This window comes from Triturus cristatus, chromosome 7 (genome assembly GCF_964204655.1).
Source record: "Triturus cristatus chromosome 7, aTriCri1.1, whole genome shotgun sequence".
In the NCBI taxonomy this organism is placed as follows: domain Eukaryota; kingdom Metazoa; phylum Chordata; class Amphibia; order Caudata; family Salamandridae; genus Triturus; species Triturus cristatus.
Window position 1 is genome coordinate 1,547,515,034 of NC_140590.1, and position 25,635 is coordinate 1,547,540,668.

General features: G+C 44.7%; 1 protein-coding gene across 1 annotated transcript in view; it reads left to right on the plus strand.

Annotated features, from left to right (window-relative positions):
* Positions 1–22,916, plus strand: part of CCN5 (cellular communication network factor 5) — a 167,594-nt gene extending 144,678 nt beyond the window's left edge. Inside the window, exon 5 of the mRNA XM_085619336.1 lies at positions 19,528–22,916. Coding sequence (XP_085475462.1) covers positions 19,528–19,752 — 225 coding nt within the window. The 3' untranslated portion in view covers positions 19,753–22,916. The remainder of the gene's footprint in view (positions 1–19,527) is intronic.
* Positions 22,917–25,635: the final 2,719 nt, after the last annotated feature.

The following is a 25,635-nucleotide window of genomic DNA, read 5'->3' on the forward strand; positions in this document are numbered from 1 at the left end:
CAATCAATAATTTTAAGACCAAACATCTTCCATCCATATCAATTTCTTTGGAGTCTAAATGATTAGGAAAGGCACAAAGTTATAACGCATTCTTTTTGCCATTTCCTGGAGCAAAGTAACCTTTACCAACCCATCCCCTTTTCTATTTTATAGATTTATCCTTATTAAGGTGTGATTCTTGAATGAGTGCGATATCTGCACAGAGCTTTGAGAGATGAGTCAAAACGTGTTGCTGTTTAATCAGAGAGTTAAGCCCTCTGACGTTCCAAGATACAATTTTCAAAGACATAAAAATGGAATGAAATGAAGAGATGTGTGAGACAAGATATTGAAAGAATTTAACAAGAGCCATGTAATAACCAAAGTATATAATAATGCAAGAAAGAAACATTGAAGAAATATATATGAGAGAAGAGTAATAAAATAAGAAGGTAGAATAGAGAATGAAATGAAAAGAGGAGAGGAGAGGAGAGATAGAGGTTCGGAACAAGAATGCATGAGGAAAGATAGAAGAAACTAAAATGAGAGAAAAATATAACTGCAAATATTTCAAAAAGGATTGGGGGAGCCACATGGAAGGAATGAGACGTCCGGACTCTGAGGGAGAGGCGCAAGGGGATGTGCAGAACATGAAACGTAGGACAAGCTCAAGCAGAAACATGATAACAATACCTGTAAGAGAAAAGAAAAATAGTAGAAAAGAGTGTTGGATTAAAGAACAGATAAATGGTAAATCCAACAATACTACGTTGCAACTATAACAACTTATATTATAATATAATTAATTAAAAATGTTGAATGGAATCCCTATGTAGACAAGCATAACATACACTGAGAACAAATGATAAATGATGCACTAGGAGATCTTGAAATTATCCATGTTATCAACTCTACAAGACTCTAGAAAAGTCTTCAGTTGTTATATTTTGTAGGTCACTTTAAATTGTCACGGGTGAAATAAACCAAAACAAGCACCAAGTGAGCGAAGCATTGGCCGCCTATTTAGGAATTATTTGCGCCTGTCTGCAGTAGTCTTAACATAGTCTTGTGAAAAGTAGATAGCGTTACCTAACCAGGTAATTCATCTAATCATTTTAACTGCATTGAGGACTTTGAGCAAGTCTGTATATTCAAGGAAATAAAGAACAAGTCTTCTGGGGTTTTTGAAAGTAGAAGCCACATTCGGTAGGTGAACTAATCAATGTGCTTGCTGGATATTGAGTGAGGTTCTTGTTGGAATATGCAATGATTTAGGAAGAAAGGACTTGAAGAAGGTTACAGGATGGGTACCTTCAGTACCCTTGGGCAGACCACATATGTGTAGATTATTCCTCCGATTTCTATTTTCTAAATCTTCTACTTGACTTTGTATGATAGAAACCTGTGACTGGAGAGTGTCTACCTTACTGGTAGTTATCACAAAGACTGCGAAATGATGTTCAGCTGATGAGAGTCACTCTTCCATGTGAAACCACGTGTCACTGAGGGATTGTCGTTTGACATCTGTCTCCTCCATCTAAAGATGCAAGGCCCTGATTTCTTCCAATAACATATCCATTGAAGCAGTAGGATGAGATTTTGAGGGTGAGGATGGGTCTTTTTTTATCTCATTTGGTTGATGATTTTCCCGTAACTAGTGACGATGAAGCCACAGTAACAGATGAATCGGATGAGGAAGCAGCGCCTCAAATTAAAGGGGCACATGCAGCATCCATCTTTGGAATCTGAAAAGCCACTGTGGAAGGTCTAGTATGTCTATGAGTCTTGAAAGGAAATGTGACAGTTTCCAATCTACCCCTAAATAAGGAGAGGGGTAGAGATGGTAGATATTCAATGAGGAGTAAAAAGAAAAATTGAATTGCTAAAAATATATGTCCAGCTATAGTGTAGAGGTCATCCCCGGGTCACAAATTGAGGTTTGAAATATTGGCAACGTGGTTGTCAATGGTGTTTGGTTAAATATAGTGGTCAGTGAGAGGAAAAAGTAAATTACTATGTTATAAAAATTGTTGAGGAGTTAACAAATTTAAATATGCTGTAGAGAGCCCCCTGCATACATGAGGGCCTGTGCAAGGCTTCAGGTAACTGTTCAAATACATACTCATGTGGACTAATAGTGCAATGAGCAAAGTCCTCTAAAGAATCAAACCTGGAATCTACTGCAGGCCAAACGTGCTGTTGTTCAAAGAGACTGTCAGTGCATGATCGCTCTCTCAAACTGTGCCAACATTTTTAGATGGTGAGTGCCACTGAGGTGAGAGGAGCACATCGCTGTCAGGAAACATAGAGTGGGTCATCTCCTGATTTTGAGCTACCTGGAGTAACACGCCACCAGCAAGACAAGTTTTGTGCTCTTCAGGAAATGAGCTGCCGATGGGGGAAACCACTGAAAAACAGCACTCTCCTCACTGCATCCTGAGGAGAGTCACACGGGAACTGCTATCTTCCTCGGGTGCCTAGCCAAGCCCCCGAGCTGCCACTACTTTATGAACAAGTCAATCAAGTCTCATCAGCCTACACCCTAGGTAAGAAGAAGTGCAAGTCTAGAGCAGGTACTGCTCAGATTAAACAGAGTGGGACATAATATATGATGGGCAATGTATTGCTGGTCAGCACTTCTGATGCTACCAAAAGTGGCACAGCAATGTACTTTGGGTAAGGATGGGTTTTTTTTAAAGTGTATTTTCTGATTAGCAATTAACTATGAAATAGATCATTTTAAACACAATCCTATCATTCACCAATGAGTTCTCTAATCTTGATACCTTATTTTCTTTTCCAAGCACCAGATGAACTGTGCATTTTGAGCCACATGAAGTTTGCAAAGAGAGGGCATGAAGAAACCCTGCATAGAGATAGTTCCTGTAATTCAAGAGTTGACTGCAGGGTTCAGTCACAATGTAGCCAGGCAACCATTGGTTCACGTGAAGCCTTTGTATCCAGCTCCAGGGACTGCACTGCTCATCACTGTAACCACCCCCACCTCTGTGTAGGATATAGAGAATGGTGAGCGAACAAATGAACAGGGCGAGTAAGGTTAAGCTGATCCAAGGACTAGCTCCGGCTCAAAAGCCCTGGTCAATCCTTGAAAATATGTGGAAAATGGGCTTGTTTTTGGGCTCAATGGTCTGGAAGGATATCAAACTGAGGCAGAGCCAGACATCTAGCTCCTGTACCTATAGTGGGCTATCCATACCTAACGTAAAATCTCTTATCCGTGCTGGAAATACTTTCAAAGTTCTATGCCTATCCAATTCAGGTCCACTTGTTTGCATGACTGGAAGATGCATACTTCTCAGGTTGGGTGCTATAAGTGCCACAATTATAAGACCAAATATCATAAATCCTAACTTAATACCTGCCACTTTGGGCCAACCATGGTGATTATTACCCCCTACAATTGAGTAGGAAGTGCACCAGAGCTCACTCAGTGTGGGGACTTCTTCCACATTGCCTCCACTTAAATGGGCTTTTCTATGTTTGGTTTTATGCAGATACATATATTTTGGAAAAACACAGTCAATCATAGTCAAGAGAAGGGGCTGGACAGCAGACGCTATTCTTCAGTTATATATTCCTCCAACATCTGTAGAAAGTATAACTATGGTCATGAGCAAAGGGGAAACGCCGAACTGGGTTGACCTGCGTGTTCTACTGATGTCAGATGAATAAGTAATTGAAGAACACCAGCTGATATGTGGCCCCTTCTGTTGACTACTATTGACGTTTTTTTGCAAAGCATTGAGGAGAGGCATGTTATAGACTCTGGGACGATGCACCCCATATACCTCTATGTTGCAGAGCTCGAGGCCCTTTGGTGGTGGGTTTTTCTTTAGTAATTTCAAAATTGATAATAAGAGAACATGGGTCAAAGAGAGTGGACTTCCCTTGCAGTATGGTTGATTGGGATCACATTGTGCACACTAGAAGGCAAAAAACAGCAAGCTGTTTCTAATCTCTTCTGCAGTGAAATCATCTTTTCCAGAGATATAAATAAACACACCATGGCACATGAAGATAAAACTAGCCACAAAACAGGAACATGCTGTGCTATTGGACAGACAAAGCAGCCTGGGCTCACGGATGTGTCACGGCACTAGTAGATAATAGGCACACCACAAATAAACACACCCTGAGCACACCAACATAACATGCCACTTGTATCAGTCAGTGGCACATTGCGGACAAACATATTCTGGGAACATGGCTTTTCATTGACACATGAGAAATACATCCCAGGTTCAGGAACATGCCATAGAACATGATGGATAAACAAACCCCAGGCAAGAGTACACCATAGCACATGATGGATAAACACCTTCAAGACGTTGTATGGTTAAAAATGCACTTGAAAGTTAGGAACACACCTTAGCTCAATGGAACCCTTCATTGCAGAAGTATTTCCCTGCAATGCTATTTTTGGCAGTCTCTCTTTGCACCCCATCAAAGCCAAGAGCAGGACCCTTATTGCTGCCCCACCCACCAACTCAGGAATGAGGTCCAGGCCTCTCCCGAAGCAGCATCTAGTTCTAAGCCTGCAGCAAAGAGCCAAAGTTTTTTGTGAGATGAGTGATCTTAGTTAAGCTGAAAACAAGGGGGCAATGAGGTTCGAACTACAAATAACACTGTGCCACCTTCCACACAGGGCACGTGAAGACCTGTGTAGAAAGAGATCATACAAAAAAAAAGACAACCCCATTCCCATCCCTAGATATGTAACCGACACTTAGACACTCAGATCATAAAACTACCCCGCGACTAAAATAAAAATGAGGAATCAACACTCCTGTTGTTCAGAGCCCCTCTCCCTGAAATATAGCCCACCACATATGACACAGCCTGCACCCCAACAAGAGTACAAAGTTCAATTGTACTCTGTGAGAAATTGGTTTGCTCGTTGAGGGTGGTGTGAGCCTTTCTCAAGCAACAGCCGCAATCCTTGTCCGGGTGAACTACAAAAAGTCATAAAATTAACCTGTACTTAAACCTCTGATAGCTTGGCACAAAAGCAGTCAGGCTTAACTTTGAGGCAATGTGAAAAGTATTTATGCATCACTTAACCAGTAATAAAGTGCAAACACAACACAAGAAAAATCCCAAACCAATTTAGACAAATAGAATACATTTCAATAAATTATTTAACACCAGAACGACACACATACAATCAGAGGTAAGAGAGTTGTAAATCTTGGAAGTTTTACATGTAAAATAGTGCCATTAATGATCGAATCCCCACCACAGACATCTAGTCCCCCAAGACTAGGACAAAGTCGAAAGTTATGACAGGCCACGAAGGAGCACCGGTCAGATACACAAAGTGTATTGGGCCAGGTCTCCGCTTACCTTCAGACCTAGAAGGAATTTTGAAGAAAATGTCTGAGAATTCAGCTAGAGGTGTCTGAGGAGGGGGTGTAATTGTCAGGGAGCCATTGGAAAAAGTCACAGTCAAGATTCCTACGTTCTGAATTAGTCTCTTTGTTGGAAGATGATACTTTCCAGTGGGATGAAGCTGCAGGCTGTAGCTGATGAGGGCTCCACAAGGCCTGATACCCCTGGCGCGAGGAGATGCTGAACAGGATTTGCTGCTACAGAAAAGAACATAGTGGGAGCTGCCGTGAAGTCAGGCTGACCGCCGATGCATCTTGGGTGGATCGGCGAGCAGGTAGGTCCCAGTCTCTTCTCGCTTCTCAAAGCACTTTTTGGTCAAAAATGTTAAAAATCCCAAGTTTTGGATTTTGGTTATCGGGGCACCTTTAACACCACTGCCAAGGCTCCAGGACTTGAGGGGCACTGCTTGGATGGTCAGGACTTACTTAGGCTTAGTCCAGGGGTGGGTTCAAGATGGATGGACCCTTTTCTGTCCCTGAAGCTCTGATTAGGAGGCCAGCCAACTAGTCCTTGGAGTCACTCTGGAAGTCCTGGGTACAAGTAGAAAAGCTGCACTCAGCATCAAGGCAGTCTTTCAAGGATTCACAGTAGGCTTCAGGCAGCAGGGCAGTTTTTCTTCAGTACAGCAAGGCAGTCCACTGAAGTACACAGCGAGCCACAGCATTAGGCAGTCTTCTGGTGTCCTTCTGCAGGTCCAGAAGTGAACTGAATTGTGGGTCTGAGGGTCCTTTTTTAAACTTGGTGCCCCTTTTGAAGTAGGAGCAGCGTCTGGACGGTTCCCCCTACATATGTGTGTGGAATCTTTTGCTTTCCTGCCCTTGTACCAGTCTGTCCGCAAGCACATAAGGCTTGTGTGAAGTTCTTTGTGTGAGAGCTGAAGCACATTCTTTTGAAGTGCAAGTGGGGCTGTGCACAGTTCTGCTCCCTGTCTGAGATGCTCATCCAGGCACACCTAGTCCCTCTATTGTGTGGGGGTCTTGGAGGAATACACAAAGGCCAACTGCACCTAATCATGTGACCCAGGAACAGGCTGCAGACACCGAATGGTTAGGATACGAAAATGCCAATTTTCAGTGCCATTTTCAGAATTGTGACTTACAATCATTAAAGAGGATTACAAACTACAATTCCTCAGACACCAAACATGACTTGCCTACCTGCTCCCAATCAATGGTTACCACTTGTTAAATGTGATCTATGGGAGGAGGAGGCCTCACGTTTGGGAGAAATTAATTTGTGAGTTTTTCACTATCCAGACATGTAAAACTTAAATGTACATGTCTAACTATTTAAGTTCCATGCACCCTGCCCTATGGGCTGCCTAAGGCGTACATTAGGGGTAATATATGTGTAATAAAAAGGGAGTTGTCAAGGAGGTTATTTTGCTAAGTCAAATTGGCAGTTTAGAACTGCAGTTTAGAACTGCTAACGGGCTGCAATGGCAAACCTGGGACAAGTTTTAAGGGCTACTTAAGTGGGTTGCACAATAAGTGCTGGAGGTCCACTATTATAATTTAATTTACCAGCCCTGGGTATATGCTATACCACTTTACTAGGGAACTATAAGTAAAATAAATATGCTAATCAGGTGTAAGCCAATTTTATCATGTGTTCTGCTGTACATCAAAAGTGGTTGGGCAAACAATTGAGATATTGTGCATTCAGTGTTGAGAGAGGGGGGTACAAAGGAGTCCCTTCTTTATGGCAAGAGGGAGGCTCCCTAATAGTGACCAATGAGGTTCCATAAGCTCTTTCACTTTCCCATCTCTCTCCTCTACAACCCACGGTTTGACAGCACTGGGTTTGACATTTGTGCTTTCTAATATTATGATGTAGCTACTGAAATGATGAAGGACCATTTTATGCGAGTGGAAGGGGAAGCACTAGATTGCAAGTCTGTCACGGAAAGAACTACAAGGAAGAACATTAGAGAGACAAAATTGTCAATATCAAAAAGAACTAACCAACACTAACCATCTCCTACATGACTGTGAGTCTGGCTTGAGATCATGGTGTGGTATAGACAGGCTACCTTGCACATCATAGGCAACACCTACCTGACTTCCGATTAAGATGACCACTGCAAGTTGATGTGCTGGGTCTTTGAGCCACCTTCAGTTCCTGCAGTCTTTAATGGGATTCACAGGCAATGTTCTGTACTGGTTTTCCAGCTACCTTTCTATCAACAAAAATGTGTTCACATGGGCACCTCCTGGTCCTGGAAGACCCCTTTCACCTGTGGAATCTCCCGGGGTTCCTTGTCATCTTCAACATCTACATCTACATGGATTCTCTTGGGCTCAACTTACTGATAAGAGTAATGAATTAAAAAATATTGTTACAAAATATCAAGTTGCATGAATATCATGTCAAAAATATTGGTCATACAAAGATATTGAATACAGAAGTTAAGAAAATCAGTTTTTATGTATATAATATAGTTTATTCATAAATATTGTTGTATACATAGTATTATTAATACAATTGTTTTAGATTTTGCTTAGTATAGCATGTGATTTGTAATGTGCAATCAAGTTTTTTTTACATTTAATTAGACATTTATACTTAAGTAATGGGTTGTTGGGTTTGTAGGGAATAGGTGGGAAGTTACTTGAATTATAACATTTTGATTCTATTTTTTTATGTTAACTAAATATTTAATTGATCATTAATTATATAAATTATTTAATTAATATTTAAAGATCTAAGTGTATTTTGTGATTTTTTATGTGTCATTTTATTTTTCTACAGTTTATTTACTAATTTATAATTTATTAGTGAGTTGTAGTATTTGTAGGGAATTCGAGTGGAACATTATTTAAATTGCAATTTAAAAAAAAATCTTTTTATATTTTGTATATTAAATAATTATGCATTTTGTAATTAAATATATATATTGTTCAGTTTGTTAATTGCTATTTTAATATTGTAGGTGTATTTTGTGATTTTATTATATATTTTTCTTTTTCTCTAGTTTAATTATTAATTTAAAATGTAGGAGTGGATTGCTGGGTTCATAGGGGAATAGTTTGGGAAGAGATTACAATTATAAATGTTTCTTTACAAATACATGTTTTATGATATGTTAATTAAATATTTATTTGGTAATTTATTATGCAAAATATTTAATTGAGTATTTGTTATGTGCATTATTTGTTGTATTTTAATTGTCAGTTCATTGGCAAGTGTGTTTAATAATAAACCTTGTTAAATGCACTTTATATTTATTTATTTATTTATTTATTTTTTTTTGTGAAACCGTTTATTGCAGTTTGAAAAAGTTACAGGTATGGGCCTACAACCACTCGGCCGGCCGCTAGAGTGACAAAAGCATATTGCATACATACAGTAAGAGTCTCTTGGCAGTGCAGCTTAGCAAAACAGGAGAAATCAATGTTGCAGGCCGCATAGCTCCATGCCCACAGTATGGTTCCCTTTTATCAAAACAACACAAAAAACCACACCCGCAAGGCAACCCGCGATCCAAAGTGACAGCACGTGCTCCATAAGTGGGGGATCCCAACCAGCAGCAGAACTCTGGAGAGGGGAATGGGAATAGATCAGGGACTGGGGGACCGCGTGCCCAAGGCCAAGGGAGGGGGGCCATCTAGGGAGACGGAGCAGGCGAGGCAGCCGGTAGCTGTGGCGGCTCACAAATACCCCCGCGGTAGGCGTTCCAGGGGCCCCAGATTTTCACCCACGCCCCAGGCTTACCCCTCGCCACATACACCACCTTTTCACGAAACATACACCAATCCATATGTTCTTTCCAGGCCAACACCGCAGGGGGCCTCTGGGATCCCCACAATTGAGCAATGTCACGCTTAGCTATCATGTATCCCAGAGTCACCCACCGCGTCTGCGGGACGGAATAGTCATTTGGTTCCCACACATTCAGCAAGCATCTCCTCGCTTCAGGCAACAGCACGACGCGCGTAACCACACGCAGGACCTCATGCACACCACGCCAAAATCGCTCCACCTTTGGGCACTCCCACAGTATATGCATGAAAGTTGCCAACGCGCCACAGCCACGCTTACACATTCCGTCACCAGCAAAGCCCATACGTAGAAGCCTTGGCCCCGTCACGTAAACCCGGTGAAGGATCTTAAGCTGGACGAAACGAAGGCGAGCCGGGATGGCCACTTCTTTTGGAGAGGCCACCGCGGAAATCCAATCCTCGTCGTCCAGCTCTAGCCCATCGGCAACCCAGGCCTCGCGGAGACTAGTCAGCAGGCACGATCTGTCGTTGATCAGTTTTTTATATATGAGGGAGATCGTGCTGTCTGGGACATGGCCATCCAGCACTCTGTCCTCCAGGGGGGAAGACTCCGGAATGGACGCGACATCCGGGAAGACGGAGCCCAGCGCATGGCGGACTTGTAGGTACCGAAAGTACTCACTGCCCTGCAGCTGAAACTCCGTCTGCAGCGTCGCAAAAGTCTTGAATCCCCCCCTCGTCCAGAGATCTCCCACAGTGCTGAGTCCGATCGTGTCCCACTTCTCAAAGCCCCTCGATGTCCACAGGGAGCCCAACCTCTCTGACGCATATAGCGGTGACGCCCGGGTCAAACGGTCCTTCCACCCCATAGCTGCATTAGCCGCGTGCCAGACACGCACCATGACACGCGTCGGTCCCGTCAGACGGGGGCTGGGCGCGGCAGAGTAAAGCGCTCGATTGTAGTCGCCACCGGGCAGGAGCATCTTGTCCATCTCAAACGCCGGGTTCAAGGCGGGCCCGTAAAGGCCATGATTAATTGCAGCCAGTTGGGTGGCCCAGTAATACCGTTTAATGTCCGGGAGGGCGACCCCCCCATCGTACCACGGGAGCGTCAGTTTAGCCAGAGCAATGCGCGGCCTCCCGTCCCAGAACAGGCGCCGCTGGAGGCCCTCCACCTCACGGAAGTAGCGTGCCGGAACCAAGTCCATAGTATTCTGGAGGGCGTAGAGGAAGCGCGGCAAGGACATCATTTTAAACAAGGCCGCTCGGCCGAGCGGCGAAAGCGGCAGACGCCGCCAGCGCACCACGTCCTCCTTCAAGCGCTGGAGGGGGGGCAGCAAATTCCGCTCATAACGGGCCTCCGGGTCAAGAGTGATATATATCCCCAGGTACCGAAACCCCTGGGAGGCAATCTGGATCGGACAGTCCCGTGGTAGGACCGGAGCCTCCCCGGAAAGCACATATACACAGGATTTCGCCCAGTTGATGACAAGGCCTGAGTTGCGACCGAATGAGCGCAAAACATCAACCAGGACGATCAGTGATTTACGCGGGGAGGCGAGATAGAGGAGGATATCATCAGCATAGAGGGACACACGGTCCTCATGCTCGGGGGTCCAGCGGAGACCACGGATGGAAGGGTGCCACCGCAGCCACTCCGCCAGGGGCTCCAGGGCCAGTGCAAACAGGAGAGGTGACAAGGGGCAACCCTGTCGCGTGCCCCGCCCCAGCGCGAACGGGGCCGAGACTCGCCCATTCACCACCACCTGCGCCAAGGGTCCCGAGTACAACAATTTGACCCAGCTAATAAAGCCCGGTCCAAATCCAAATTTCGCCAGCATCGCCCAGATGTATGACCACTCAAGCGTGTCAAACGCCATGGTGGCGTCCAAGGACGCCAAGATGGCCGGCTCCCGCACAAATGGGACACGCGCGAGCACACCGTGCAAGCGCCGTAGATTGAGCGCCGTGTTGCGGTGTGGTATAAAGCCAGATTGGTCTTGGTGGACCAAGTCGCCCACCACGCCAACCAACCGGTTGGCCAACACCTTGGCGAGGATTTTGGGCTCCGCGTTCAAGAGCGAGATCGGCCTATAGGATGCGACCCGTTCACGGGGCTTCCCCTCCTTGTGGATCACCACGATTGTAGCCAGACGCTGGTCCGGCGGGAGGGAACCCTGCGAGTGTGCCGCCAGGAACATCGCACGCAGGTGGGGCGCCAACACATCCGGGCGTAGCTTGTATAGTTCGATGGGGATACCATTGGGGCCCATGGCCTTGCCGGATGCAACCGAGCGAATAGCCAAGGCAATTTCGTCCGAGGTGGGAGGAGCGTCCAGCGAATCCCTGTCCTCCACCGTAAGGGAGGGCAGTGCGATGTCCCGAAGCAGGACATGGTAATCTTCCTCCGAGCAGGGGGAAACCGGGGAGTAGACTTCGCGGAAATAATCCGCAAAGCAGGAGACAATGGCTTCCGGCTCGGTGACACACGCACCATCCGCACTCTCAATCAACGGAACCACGCGACTCGCTCTCTCCCTCTTGTCCAACCACGCAATCAATTTGCCAGCCTTATCACCCACATCATACAATCGCCCCTGCTGCTCTCGACTGAGGCCCCTGGCCGCCTCCGCGACGAGGGCCCGATAGGCCGCCTGCTTTAGGTGTAGAACATGCAGCTTGGCATCTGTTACCCCGCTCCCCAGGTCACCCTCCAGCTCTGCAATCTCGGCCTCTACCCGGGTCACCTCCTCCCGCTCGCGCCGCCGGGCATGGGAGATAAAGGAGAGGGCCTCCCCTCTAAGAACTACCTTAAAAGCCTCCCACAGGGAGATGGCCGAAGGGACCGACCCCACATTCTCGTCGAAATAACGCTGTAAGGATTTGATCAAATCGACACGAATGGTGGGGTCGCGCAAATACCATGCATTGATTGGAGCCACCCTGCCATCCCCTCTCGGGAAGACATCGAAATGTAACAGCAATGGGGAGTGGTCTGAGATACCCCGCGCCAGATGGCGCACCTCCCCCACCCTCCCTGCATGGGCCGCCGGGACAAGGATGTAATCAAGCCGCGAGAGGCTACCATGGGCACCCGAGTGGAAGGTGTATTGCCGCTGTGCGGGATGCTTTAGTCGCCAGCAATCCACCAGGCCCAACGTGTCTAAAAGGCCGGGCAGCCACGCCTGTGCCCGGGGGAGGTCCCTGGGGGGATGGCGATCCATAGACCCAGAAGCTACCGCATTAAAGTCCCCTCCAACCACCAGCAGGCCACTCGGAAGGTCCAGGAGGAGGTGCCCCAGGTCCGCAAATGTGGTGGCTTGTAGCCCGGGCGGGACGTACACTGATATCAAAATAAACACTCTACCCTCCATTCTTCCCACCAGGACAGTGTAGCGTCCCCTCTCATCATGGCGCACCTCATCGATCTCCAACGGGAGTGAGTTCTTGATCATAATACCCACCCCCCGCGAGCCCGAAGTGAAGCCAGAATGGGCCGCCAAACGATAGCCCCGCCGATTCATTGCCTGAAAGGAGTTACCTATAAGGTGTGTCTCCTGCAGGAAGACAACATCTGGTGAAATACGTTTCAAGTACTGCAGGACCACACCACGCTTAATCCTATCCCCCAGGCCGTTAACATTCCATGACAACACAGTCAAATCCCTACCCCCCATCATACGTCGAAACAATCGGTCGTCCCCCACAGAGCATCTTAAAAACAACAATATAGTAGCGGGTTTGCCTTGCGGTGCAAACAAACAACACACCCCCCCACCCCCCCATCCCAACAGAACTCCCCCCTCCCTGCACCCCTGCATGAGCCCAGACAGCCCCCCCAAAGTGCAGTGTGCCTGTCGCCCCATAGCTAAAAACTAACTAGTCCCCCAGAGGAGGAGGGAAGCCCCCAACAGACCCCGCACGACCTCCATAGGAGGGGAACATATGCAATCAAGAAATGGAGAAGGAACATCGTCCAGAGCAAGGCCTATTCAGTCACCCCTCAATTCTGATCCGGCGGGCCCTCCTCGCCAGCCGCGCCCCCCCCGCCCCCCCGGCCCCGATCTCCAGGCAGAGTGTCCAACCAGTCCCCAGCCGCCTCTGGCCGGTCAAAGAAGTGCGTGCGACCATCCACCTCCACCCTCAGCTTAGCTGGAAAAAGCATTGAGTACTTAAGGTTCAGGTCCCGTAGGCGACGTTTAACACCAAGAAAGCTCTGTCTCTGCTTCTGAACCGCCGGAGTAAAGTCTGGGTAGAAATGCACATCCATGTTGTCAAGCTTGACCGGTCCCTGTTGCCTGGAGGTCTGGAGGATAGCATCTCTGTCCCGAAAGTTAAAAATCCGGGCAATGAGAGGCCGCGGCGGGGCACCGGCCTTAGGTCTGCCCCCAGGGACCCGGTGAGCACGCTCCACCGCAAAAAGCTTACTCAGCCCCCGGGGCTGGAGATGGGTAAGGATCAATTCTTCCACAAAAAGATCCGCCGCCTCCGCCTCTCGTCCCTCCGGCACCCCCACAATACGGACATTATTCCTCCGGGCCCGACCCTCGGAATCCTCCAGTCGCCGGTCCATCAGGGCGCTCGCCTGGCCAAGCCGGCGCACCTCCTTCTGGAGGGCCACCACATCCGTCGTGAGGCTCGTTGCGGTGTGGGCCAGGGAATCAACCCGGTCGTTCGTTTTGGACAAGTCTGCCCTCACAAGGCTCACATCCACCAGGACCGAGTCTATTTTTTGCGCTAGGGTGTCGAAACGCTGGTCCACCGAGGCCTTCATCTCTGCGATGGCGCCCATGACGTCCCGGAGGGTCAGATCCACAGGCTGAGCAGATGCCTCCGTCGGGCCCGCCGGGGATGTGCGCGATGTCTCCGGAGAACCCTTCTGGAGAGTGTAGCGGTCCATACTGTTAGCTTGGTGCGCCGTGCCACGGCGGGTTGTCTTCATCTTCGCCCGGTCGCCATCTTGTTTGGTGGACATGCTTGCTCTCCCACCGTCGTGCCAATCTCCTCGAACGGGCCGCTATACCAATTCACGGGCGCCGGGGGGAGGCGGGGGCGACCACAGAGCCGCAGGTCGACCCACAGCCGGCGGGTCAGCCGGGCACTTAGACAAGACCACACCACCGCACCCCGCTCCGCAACCCTACCTCGCTTGAGGGCAAGGAGGGCGCAAAAGCGAAAGTGAAAGTGCGGGGTACGCGAGTCGCCCAGCCTTGCCCGCCGCTGTTGTTCACTTTGTCCCCGGATCGCCCCACTACTCCAATCCGGGGGGCCGGCGAGGAGAAGGCCGCAACCTTCGATCGGTGCTCCCACCGGTGTCCGGGGTCCAATTCGAGCCCGAAAAACGGGTGGCGCCTCAGCTCGGGTTCCCCGACACAGTCCCCTCAACAAGGACAGGATATCGCCAGGATTAATTCAGGAGGTCGCGGAGGTCCTCGGGAGCCTCGCACCTACGCGGCCATCTTGGTTGCGCGCTAGGCTCCTCCCCCACTTTATATTTATTATTTGTTTTAATTTCATTATCTATTTAAATAACTATTTTAATGTTATTATTGTTTTATTTATCATTTTTGTTAGTGTTTTGGGATAGTAGGTGTATCAATTTTAAATGAATCTATATTGTTTTTTTTGTTAAATACATTTTGTATTTTTTTTTTCAAATACATTAAATGTTACTTATTTATAAATCACATATTTTTATTTTGAATGTGTTTCGATAATTTTTGTTGTTAAGTATTGAAAAAATGTTTTTGAAATGACTTGGAATTGGAATGGCATATCTATTTTGCGTATGTTGGAGTGGGAATGGTAAAAAGAGAGGACAGGCCTATTTTTTTATGTGCGGAATTCTCTGCCGTGACTGTGGAGATCTCGCACTCATAAACCTATTAAAAAGCAGTTTTTTTCGATACTGAAAAAGCATACATTTAGGGGTGGGTGGAACCCGTGGAGTTTTACTCCATGGAATCCCACAAAGTTACATAAAAACTCATCGAGATTTCGCGGAGTTCCGCAAGCCGCAGAATTTTAGCAGGTTGTGATGATCTTTAGCACTGACAGCTTGTTCCGCACTGTAAAATTAATGTGAACGGCAACGCACGCCGCACCAGAAGGAGCTGCTCCTTTCTGCCACTCAAGTAGATTTTCTACTTGAGCTGCAACTTTCTCAACGTGAATGGTAGCGACCTGCCGTGACCGCCTATGTTGAGAAATCTTGCCGGACTCATCCTAGCGCTCAATTTTTAGTGCTTGTGCTCACCAACTTAACATTGGTGAGCCACATGCGAGAAAAACTCTGCCATGCTGCAGTTCCTGGAGTTTTACCACCCACCCCTAGTAAACTTACACAAACATGTAAGTTTACCTTTGTAAATCAGTCCCTCTATGTATTATGGTATAAATACAAATTATTTAAATAGCAAGCAAATTGTATGCCAAAATACCTATCAGACCCACACTATTTCGGCCATTAATTCCCACCAAATTGATTTCCAGTATCAACTTTTGCTTGCTTACTATTTAATTATTTTTCCTCTACAAATTTGATATCTCATTATTATTTGGTATTTGTGCATCATTCCTGTATGTTTCTCTATGTTTATGCTTAACTCTATGTTTTCGGTAGCCTGGGCTAGTCTCTTGGCAACAATATGTAATTGCTATTGGGCTACACTTCTGATGATCATGTTTGGCTTCATAAACCAATACAAATATTTGTTTTAAATGTATGAATTATTTTAATATACTTACCCTTTTTTTGACTGAATATTTTGGTACTTTACGTGTAAAACATATTTTTGTAAATTATATTTTTGACACAACATTCTAGTATGTTGAAATGTTGCTATTGTTGTTCTCGATATTCTGTCATACAACCGATAACAGCAAAAAATGTACCTGTATGCTGACAACATACATCTTTATTTGAAACTCATCTCTGCCTCATACATCCGACACCTCAAATATTGCCTGCATCTCATTCAGACCAAGATGTCCCTTTCATGTAGATTTGTGAAGGCCATCAATTGGCCTGGAAGAACCACTGTGTCATGGTGCTGGATTTTTGCTCATGTTGCATTGTGTGTGGTTAGTAGAGATTTAAAATTGATTCTGTGTATTAGTGTGAAAGTATTGCGCCTTGATCTAAAATTATGTCTGCAGTATTTTATATATGCTTGGATGAGTGTTAATAATGACTTTCAGTTATCCCTCAATTTATGTGGGATCTTTTGTCCTTTGCTCTGCCTTAGAGTAGTACTTTAAATTAGGATTATGTGAAATTATAATTATGTTGACAACATTTGAGGAATTTTTGACAGTTCTCAAATTTTCACATTATGGTCCTCATTATGATGTCGGTCGGACGAGTGTCCAACCGCCATCGCTATGGCATTGGGACCGTCTGGCAAGTAGTCAGCGGTCCCACTCGTCAGATTATGATGCGACTTCCATGTAGGTGGTCGGAAACATCCCTTTTTCTATTGCAGCTTGTGCTGCGGTCTGGAAAATGACTGCAGCACAAGCCACAATAGAAAAAGGGATGTTTTTAAACATCCATGCACCGTGTGCCAGGCTCCAGGTGGTGCCTGGCACAGGGTGCATGGATGTTTGGTGGGGCACCACATGTGCTCTCCTAGCCACATAACGGAGGCCCACGGGGGACGGGGGACCTGCTAAGGGCCCCCAAAGTCCCTTCCTGACATCCTTTTCATGGCAGTGGAACTTCCATGGAAAGCCTGTGGGAAATGAATATTGTAATCCCTATGGGGGTGCCTGTGCAGGCACCGCCCCATTGCAGGTATCACGGGGTCCGACTACCGTCCAGACGGACTCCTTGAGCCTGTTAGAGGTGGTGGTCTTTCCCCTCGGCCTCTGCACTCCTACTGGCAGCATCGTAATACGGCAGTCAGGCCACTGCCCTAGGCAGACCGCCCTAGGTGGACCGCCACTGACAGCCTGTCGGTAGGGGACCACCCGACATTGTAATGAGGGCCTATAAGTTTCTGTCTCAGTTTTATCCAAGCACACACGTCATGTACAAAAAAGGACTTCTGAGTTACAAGCTGGATGCTGGTTCACACAAAAAAGGGTGCAGTAAGAGACATTTTCTGTTTGGACCACTCACCTGCCAGTATCTTGTGAAACTTTTATACATCAGGTGAGCACTTATTTAAAAAGTTAGGGTAGATACAGCCAATTACATTTTAGTTTGAGAGCCTAAATATGTGAACTTTTTCTTGAATTTCATGAGATTACTAAAATAAATGTAGAAGATTTCACACCCCCTTATTTTGTATACTTGCATCACAAGGCAGGCCGGTGTCTTATGATGAGATGATGTGGGTGGATGTTTGCAAGAAATGTTTATCCTAATACTATAAGCGTGTTTCTAGTGTGCAAGTTAGTTTGTTGCATGGCAATACCATTGATTGGCAGAGCCGTGCCCTCTATATGACCTGGGTATCAAGCTGTGCGCATGATGGTGTTGAGCTCTTCTAATAAGGGGCCGATTCCGATCCAGGTCGGAAGGGCACTGAACGCGATCCGGCCGGAAAAACTACGAGCCGTACGCGTGTTTTCCAGCCAACTCGTACAGCTGTACGAGCGAGCAGGTACGATGCGAGCTACGTGAGATTCACCGACCGAGTCGTTTCCGGGTCTGAACCGCTCCTTACGTCTCGGTCGGAAGCTAACCGTGGCATGCAATGGATGTGATTTACAACCGAGCCAGTACGATGCACGCGTGGGACAGCCTGTGTGAGCCGGAGTGTCCGGCTCGCAAAAGCTCCCGGAGTCGGACTTCGGGGGTCCGCGTCAGACCCCCTGACACCTGCAGCCCTACGACTCGGACACAGGGGGAGACCTATAGGTCTCCCCAACACAGGCATGTACGGTGCGGATGGCACCGACGCGTACCCACTGTCGGGGCGCACTTGTTCGAGACGTACCCATTCAGTCAATGGGAGCGCATGTACGCATCATTCAACTGGCTCCCATTGACTTCTATGTGAGTCCGACCGAACCGAGTCCGACGGCATACGTGCGCATCGTACTCGCTCGGTCAGACTGTAGGGGTCAGGCTCAGTCGGAAAACACTCCAGATCCGGCTCGGTCGGAGTGCTTTCCGACCCGGATCGGAATCGGCCCCTAACTGTTATTTCTAGGTGAGATTAGGAAGATGAAGTGTGCTGTTATAGTTAGAGAGGGGGTGCTGTCGGACACCCCAAAAAAGCCCAAATATTGGTTGGCACAGTTGTGTTGGTTGAGTGTAGTAAGGACAGTCTATAATATTTTGAATGTGGTTTGTGTGTACATTTTGCATTTGGACTAGAGAGTTATCCTGTTAAAGCTGGTTATTCTGATATTCTCTAAAACCAGAGTCAATTTCATGCATTACACTGGGTTAGGTTGTACTTTCAAATAATTTTTGTGAGACATGGTTGTCCTGGGGGTGAAACGCACAAGAAACTACAGTCACGACGCAGTTTAAACTTTGTATTATATTTTCTACATATGCATCTGAAAGATTCTGCATGCACATTCCCCATTTAAGTTTGCACTGTTCAACCAAATTTGCCATTTCTCTCCAATATGGCTGTAACCGACACTCTTGCGCTCACAATGTTGTTTAGTACCATTGAGATAATTCTCCATTATTCATGTACTTAATTACAAGTAATACTTCATTATGCTGAGGGCTCACTCTTTCATTACCTCTGATCTTCCCTAACGTTTTCTTTCCCTCTCTCTACTTGTTGGTTAACATTTTAGGCCCCTCTTTTTTCCTTTGCACATCTTCAGTACAAATCTTTCCATGTATTCTGCTCCTTACATGATATATTTGCTCTCCAAGTTTAAAGTTTATTTTTAATCTTCTCCAATCGACTGTCTCTAACCCCTTCCCTTTGTGCTTATTATGGGCCCCATATGGTGCCTTTAAAGTGCAAATATATGATTGTTTCTGCTCACACCTCTTCATATATATGCTTTTTAATAATAATTTCATGTTCAATCATAATGTTACACTCAGATTAGTCAAATCGGTTCAGTTATGTTTATTTTCTGTTACGCTTTTTCTGTTTCTTTTAAAAGCAACTTCAGTTTACAAGGTGTCTTGAATTCTGTGCTCAATAACAAAATAGCTAAAATATGAACCACTTACAATTAAGATTTATTAACACAGGAAATTCTTTAAAATTGTTTGTGGAAAAAAATCAAACATAAATAAAATATCAACTAAAAGAAATGACACCCCCACGCTTAATAAATATACATTTTATCCATTAAACTGAAATACTTATAGTCAAAAACTTTAGCCCTTCGAAAAATATCAAAAATGGTGTCAAATTGTATATTTTGTGTGTGTTTTTTTTTTAAGAGGACACATGGTAAAGATCATAAAATGTTTGTCTAATTTCAGAGAACATCGAGATGCAAGCCGATGATAAAAGCCTCGACGCGGATCCGGCTTGAGTTTCAAGATTGTGTCAGCATCCAAGCTTATCAGCCCACGTTCTGTGGCTTCTGTGGTGGCAGGCCTTGCCTCCCACACCAAACCACAGATGATATGGTTGGCTTCCGCTGCCATGGAGGAAGGCACATGAGGGAAAAGATGATGTTTGTTGTCTCCTGCGCCTGCCATTGACTCTTTTAAAGCCCTATAGCTTTTAGCAGGTAATATCTTCAGGGAGAATCGACTTTGCACTATAAATCCGTAATGGTAAGGCGGCTATCTTTACTCCATAATGTCACCGCCTTGTTAAACATTATGCATTAAAGAAAATGAAAATATAGTTCTATAACCCCCTTGCCCGGCTTTTCACGCTGACATACAACTGTCTGTCAATTTGGAATTTGCCACTCTTAACCCTCAAGGAGCGAGCCTGGCCGCCATTGGTGTCTCTCAGCATTTAAATGAAAATGTTAAAAAAAAATATGATAGTTGTTTATTTTAAATGAATTATTCAAATGCAGTTTTCTGAAATTATTGTAAATTTTTCGGAATTTATTTCAGGTTGTGGTACAGGTAGACAACTGTGATATGAAAAAATATACACTCTTTAAGGTCGAAATAATTCATTTTTCTTTTCCTGCAAATCACGATTGAGTATGCAAATGTGATTCTTTTCTCTGTGCATCTTCTATGCTCAGCAAGGAAGTACCTGATTGGCCTCGTATGATGGTGGATATTATTTAACCTTGGTTTGCGCAACACCGCACCCTGCCACTCCACCCACCAATCAGCAGAGACCCGGCAGTCAGTGTCAGAATCTCACTTATTGTAGAGATAGAAGGACTGTTCTTTTTCCAGTCTCAGAGTTTCTCTCCCTTGCCCTTACTGGCAGCTGATCATACCAAAGAGGAATACAGGATTCCAGATGGCTGTAGAGGCAAATGGGGTTGTGCAAGCTTTCTACATCCACTTGTGGGGGGAGGTGAAGTGTGTAGCCACAAAGGCTGAAGTATTTCGGTGTAATTATAAGCACTAGGACCCAGCGGCCACTTATTGCACTTGGTTGCTTTTCTCATGCACATGTGCAATTGACAGAGACTGCCCCTCATGCGTTTTGGGAGGCTGACGGACCACACAGATTCATCGAGGTCAGTGCTTAATTTGCATCGAGGTTCACTAACAACCTTAAGAACATGTAGAGATATTCATTATAAATGGAAACTACTGGCATGTACAGTTGAAGTAAATTGGCCCACATGACAATTTCAGTTGGTGTTGTAAAGAAGTACTGGGAATGAAAGGTTCAGGAGGACAGCTTGGAATTAAACCAGGCCCTGCATTAGTTCCTGTATCTGCTGTGTGTAAATCAGAGATCCTATAAATCTCCCTTGCTTCTTCTTAACCTTCGTCGATTCCACCTCATCTGTCAGCTTGCAGGAGCTACTGAGAGCAAATTTGTCAGCTAAAAGAGTGTTCTTTTGACCTGCTGAAGTGAGGATGTTATTACTTGCAGAAGTAAGGACTTTGCAGAAGTGAGGGTTGTCTTTCCCTGTTGTCTCTTCTAATAGAATGTTTAAAGGTAGAGAGAGAAAACTATGTATCAGAAACAGTGGGACCTATAAATGTACGTACACATTAGGATGTTTACCTTCCAAATGAAAGACAGTGGGTCCCATATGGAGAAAGCTCATCAATTTTGATATTATGCAGATATGTATATGTTGGTAACTAGGATATACAAGATCTTTCAGTAAAAAGATTGAGTAGTGCATCTGTCCACTCACGGATTTAAATAGATGAATGTCTCTGTCTTTACCCACCTGGGAATGAAAGAGAGTTGAGGAGAGAAACTGAGACACAATCAGAAGAAAGAAACCAACCTTTCTTGTAACACAAACAGGATCACCTCCCTCTGAATCAGAGGGCAGTACGGTTGAAAATATGCACAGTAAATTGTGAACAATAAATCATGCACCTAGGCTCACAATGTGAAATCCAGGTTCCAGTAACATAATCAAAATCCACTATACAACACCTACATGTCTAAAATCAATGCAAACAATCAGACTGGACACTATAAAGATTAAGGGCCTCATTTCTGAAAAGTGTTGCATTGCTGCGTGGGAACAGTAATGCAACACTTTTCAGTGCACCCTCCTTGCGACACCATGGATGCCCCGTATTTACTGTACGACGCTCCATGTCACAATGATTTACAGATACTCAGTATTTCTGACATATCTGTAGGTGCAGTAATGACTCATTGCTGAAGTGTGCGGCAAAAGTGACGCAACTCCAGCAATGGGTCATTACACATGGGCAAGTCCCATGTTAAATGCGCCTGTGTCAGTCTTATGCCTGCTTTGAGGCAGGCATAACATTTTGATGCAGTGGCGACCTAGAAATGGTGCAGTGAAATCTGATAGGCGTTTTGAGGGGAAACGCCCACCCTCAATACATTATACCTGATGTGGGTATAATGTAGCGCAGGGCTTTACAAAGTGATGCATCTACCTAGATGTATCACTTAGTGTATAGGGTGCAACGTGGTGCATTTTTTACGCGCCAGTGCGTCACAAAAAGTGACACAACGGCGGCACATAGGGCTCATAAATGAATCCCCCAATCCTTTCTTCAGAGTTCTAGGAGTTGATAGTCTAGTCAAAATGCAGGAACTGGCGTTTAACTACCATCCAAGTAGAATCCCATAAAGTCTGTGAACAGCAGAGTCAGACTGAGACAAAAAATAGTCCTGGGCACCAAAATAAAAGTGATCCCCGTTAGCGAATTAGATAGCTAAAAATTTAGCCCATGTTCGCAAATTGGGGAAGTTTTGAAATTGTAAAGACCTGCTCCATATGTGTTTTGAAAGGTATGGAAGTTTGCGAGGATCTGTGCTTGGTGTAGGCAGTGTTTGTTATAATATCAGGAAATTCAACCAGCAGACTATAAAACAGGCCACAAACGGCTTAAAAAATCGGCCCACACACTGACCTTTCAGACCAGCCCTCCGGGTACTGCTTGGCTGTCCTATAAGCCAGTCTGGCCCTAGTGAACAGTTTCAGACACACCTCTTTAAGAGGCGATCTGGAAACTATCTGTTGTCCAATCTCACTGTAGGAAATATGGCAAAGTGGGAAGCAGCTATTGGCTTTCTCCTAAGTCATGCAGATTGAACAGACTATAATTGTAATAAGCAGTGGCAAATACAATATGTCTGTCCTTTGCGACCAGGTGCATGTTTTCATTTTTTTATTGCAAGCTTGTGCGATACAAAAAATACACAAAAACATGCTGCCTTCTAAGTGTGACTGCCATTTTTTTGCATACAAATTTTAAATAAAAAAATCACTGCTGTTCCTATTTTACTAGGTATTTTCTTTTAATAGAGAGCATTTTACTATTAATATTTGTGAAAGACACATGAATAAATCACCCCTTTACCAAGGGTTCAAATCTCAGGCAGCTGCAATATTACAATGTTACTTGAACACTTTATAACAGCCACTTGAAAAAAAAGACAATAAATCACCACCTATCTGGGCGCCCGAACTGCAAGCAAAATAGATAGATGGTAATTAAAGTTAATATAAAAATAAAATAAAAAAGCGCAGTTGAACCACGTTTTTCACTGAAACTAAAGGAGCTATTTTTAGGCAGAGGTGAAGAACGTGTACAAATTTTGTGCAGTAACTCAAAGTGAAGGGAGAAAATGAGAAATGTGGGTTGAGCCAATGCCTCATGCAGTATATGTGGTGGACAGAAGCAACATGTGAATGATAATTCCATTGCCCAAAAGCCCCACTTTCCATGTACAATATGTATGAGTTTTTTTGAAAAAACAAGGATCTGACGTGACGAGCTAAAGCTGTCTCAAAGGCCAAACTTAAAAATTCAATTTCCCAAAAAGAGCTATATTGCAGGCTGATAATTTCTCTATCACAAAGGATAACCGTATCAAGCGAAACGTGCAATTAACTTTTTTGATAATGGGATGCTAATGATTCAAGCTAAGAATGTCTTTGTCTGCAGGTGTAAACCTTCCATCTTCAATGAAGGAGAAACCCATTACCAACAGACCATCCATTCACACCCACATTGATTCTAACTGCTAATTTAGAACAACCAAATTGCATACAAGAGGAGGCAAATATAAGCAGGAGGTCCGATAGAGAACACTTTGTCTGAGGCGTGTGTCCAGTTGACTTCATCAGCACCAGACAACGCCTTCCTATATGTCAATATTGAATGAAGAACAGACGTACATGAACCAATAAAAATAGGAAAACTAATGAAACTGTGAGAAATTGGGTTAGTGGTTGAGACGGGTGAAATCCTACTCAAGCAGCAACCACAATTCTTGACAGGGTGAAACAAGGGTGAAAGCAAACCCCAAATTAACATGTGCATAACCCTCTCGGTAGCTTGGTGCAAAAGCAGTCAGGCTTATTTAACTTAGAGGCAATATGTAAAGTATTTATGCACCACACAAACTGTAATAAAGTGAAAACACAACATTAGAAAAATTCCACACCAATTAATCATTTGATTGAAGTCGACCTTATTATACCTTTAAAGAAACCTTTTCACTACAATTGTGTTGACTTTGCAACAATTGACCAAAGGGTCATGAAATCTCACCAGCCTCATTTATGTCCTGAAGATGGTGTCAGTGACATAATGCAACAGAGACTGAAACGTCAATGTATAACCCATTCTTCCTTTTAGTCTCTGTTAAATTCAATTATTGTGGAGTCTCTGATTCCTATGTCTAGGATAAACGTAATTTTTGATTTTGTGAAGATGGGTGTTGATACGTTGATGACTAGTAAATAATATCCATCTTCAATCTATTTTTGACTTCTGTTATCAATGTATGTGAGAACTGTTCATTAGGAACCCCGGTTTATTGTACTTTTTGCATGTTTTGAATACAAATCAAACTACTTTTTACCAGACCCCGTTAATGTAATTTATCTACTGAATTAATCGTTCAAGGTATATTTCAAATGATTTGAGGGGACATAAGTGGTCACATGACTGAAGACATATTGGATTATTTGAAACATGTTTTTGAGAATAAAACCCATGTAGGCAGCTCTACCTAAGCCCGAAAGGGTGTACTGGGTCGCCCAGAGCTTTTATAGAAGTTTCTAAAAGTGGCATTTTCAGAATTGTGACTTAAAATCCCATTGTATTATAAAAGAGGGTTTTAAATTACAATTCTTTAGAGATCAAACTTGACTTTTTAACATGTTCCCAATTGAAAGTTATCACTTAATAAATGTATTAAGGTAACCCAATGTTATCCTATGGGAGAGATAGGCCTAGTAGTAGTGAAAAATGAATTTAAGAGTTCTTCCCTACCAGGACATGTAAAAGTTAGAAGTACATGTTCAACTTTTTAAATACAGTGCCTGCGCTAGGGGTGACATGTATTATAAAGGAAGGTTAAGGCCTGGCAAAAGGTTTATTTTGCCAGGTCAAAATGGCAGTTTACAACTGCACACACAGGCTGCAATGGCAGGCCTGAGATATGTTTAAAGGGCTACTTAGGTGGGTGGCAGTCATGCTCCTTGGAGGACAGAAGGTCAGGGAGAGGTGCACTCCCCTCTTCCACCTCATTTTCTGTCACCAGGAGCACGGTAATCTCAGACCTCTCAAAGTGTGGTTGAGCTGATTGGTATGGAGAACACCTAGGGGGTTTCTAGGGGTTTTGAGGTCTACTAGGTAGGTGGTCTCCCCCTTGTGCTCCTTCACCTCATAGACCGTGTATGAAAAAACAGGGGACATCCTACTCACATGGAACCAGGGAACTTTACAGTTTTACAGACAACTATGGTTCCTGTGGACAATCAACAAATGATACTTAGTACATAAAAGCACAATCGCAATAATCGAAGGAAAAGAGATGTCTGAAAGAGAAGTGGCATATAACACAAATTTTGTATGAAAATACATTGTTTTATATGATATAATCGAATTATTTTAAATCAAGTGCATGGTGTCCCAAGTGATTGTGAAACCCATATTTCAAGGTTGTGGCTTTTTGTGACATAAAAACAAGGTTTGATC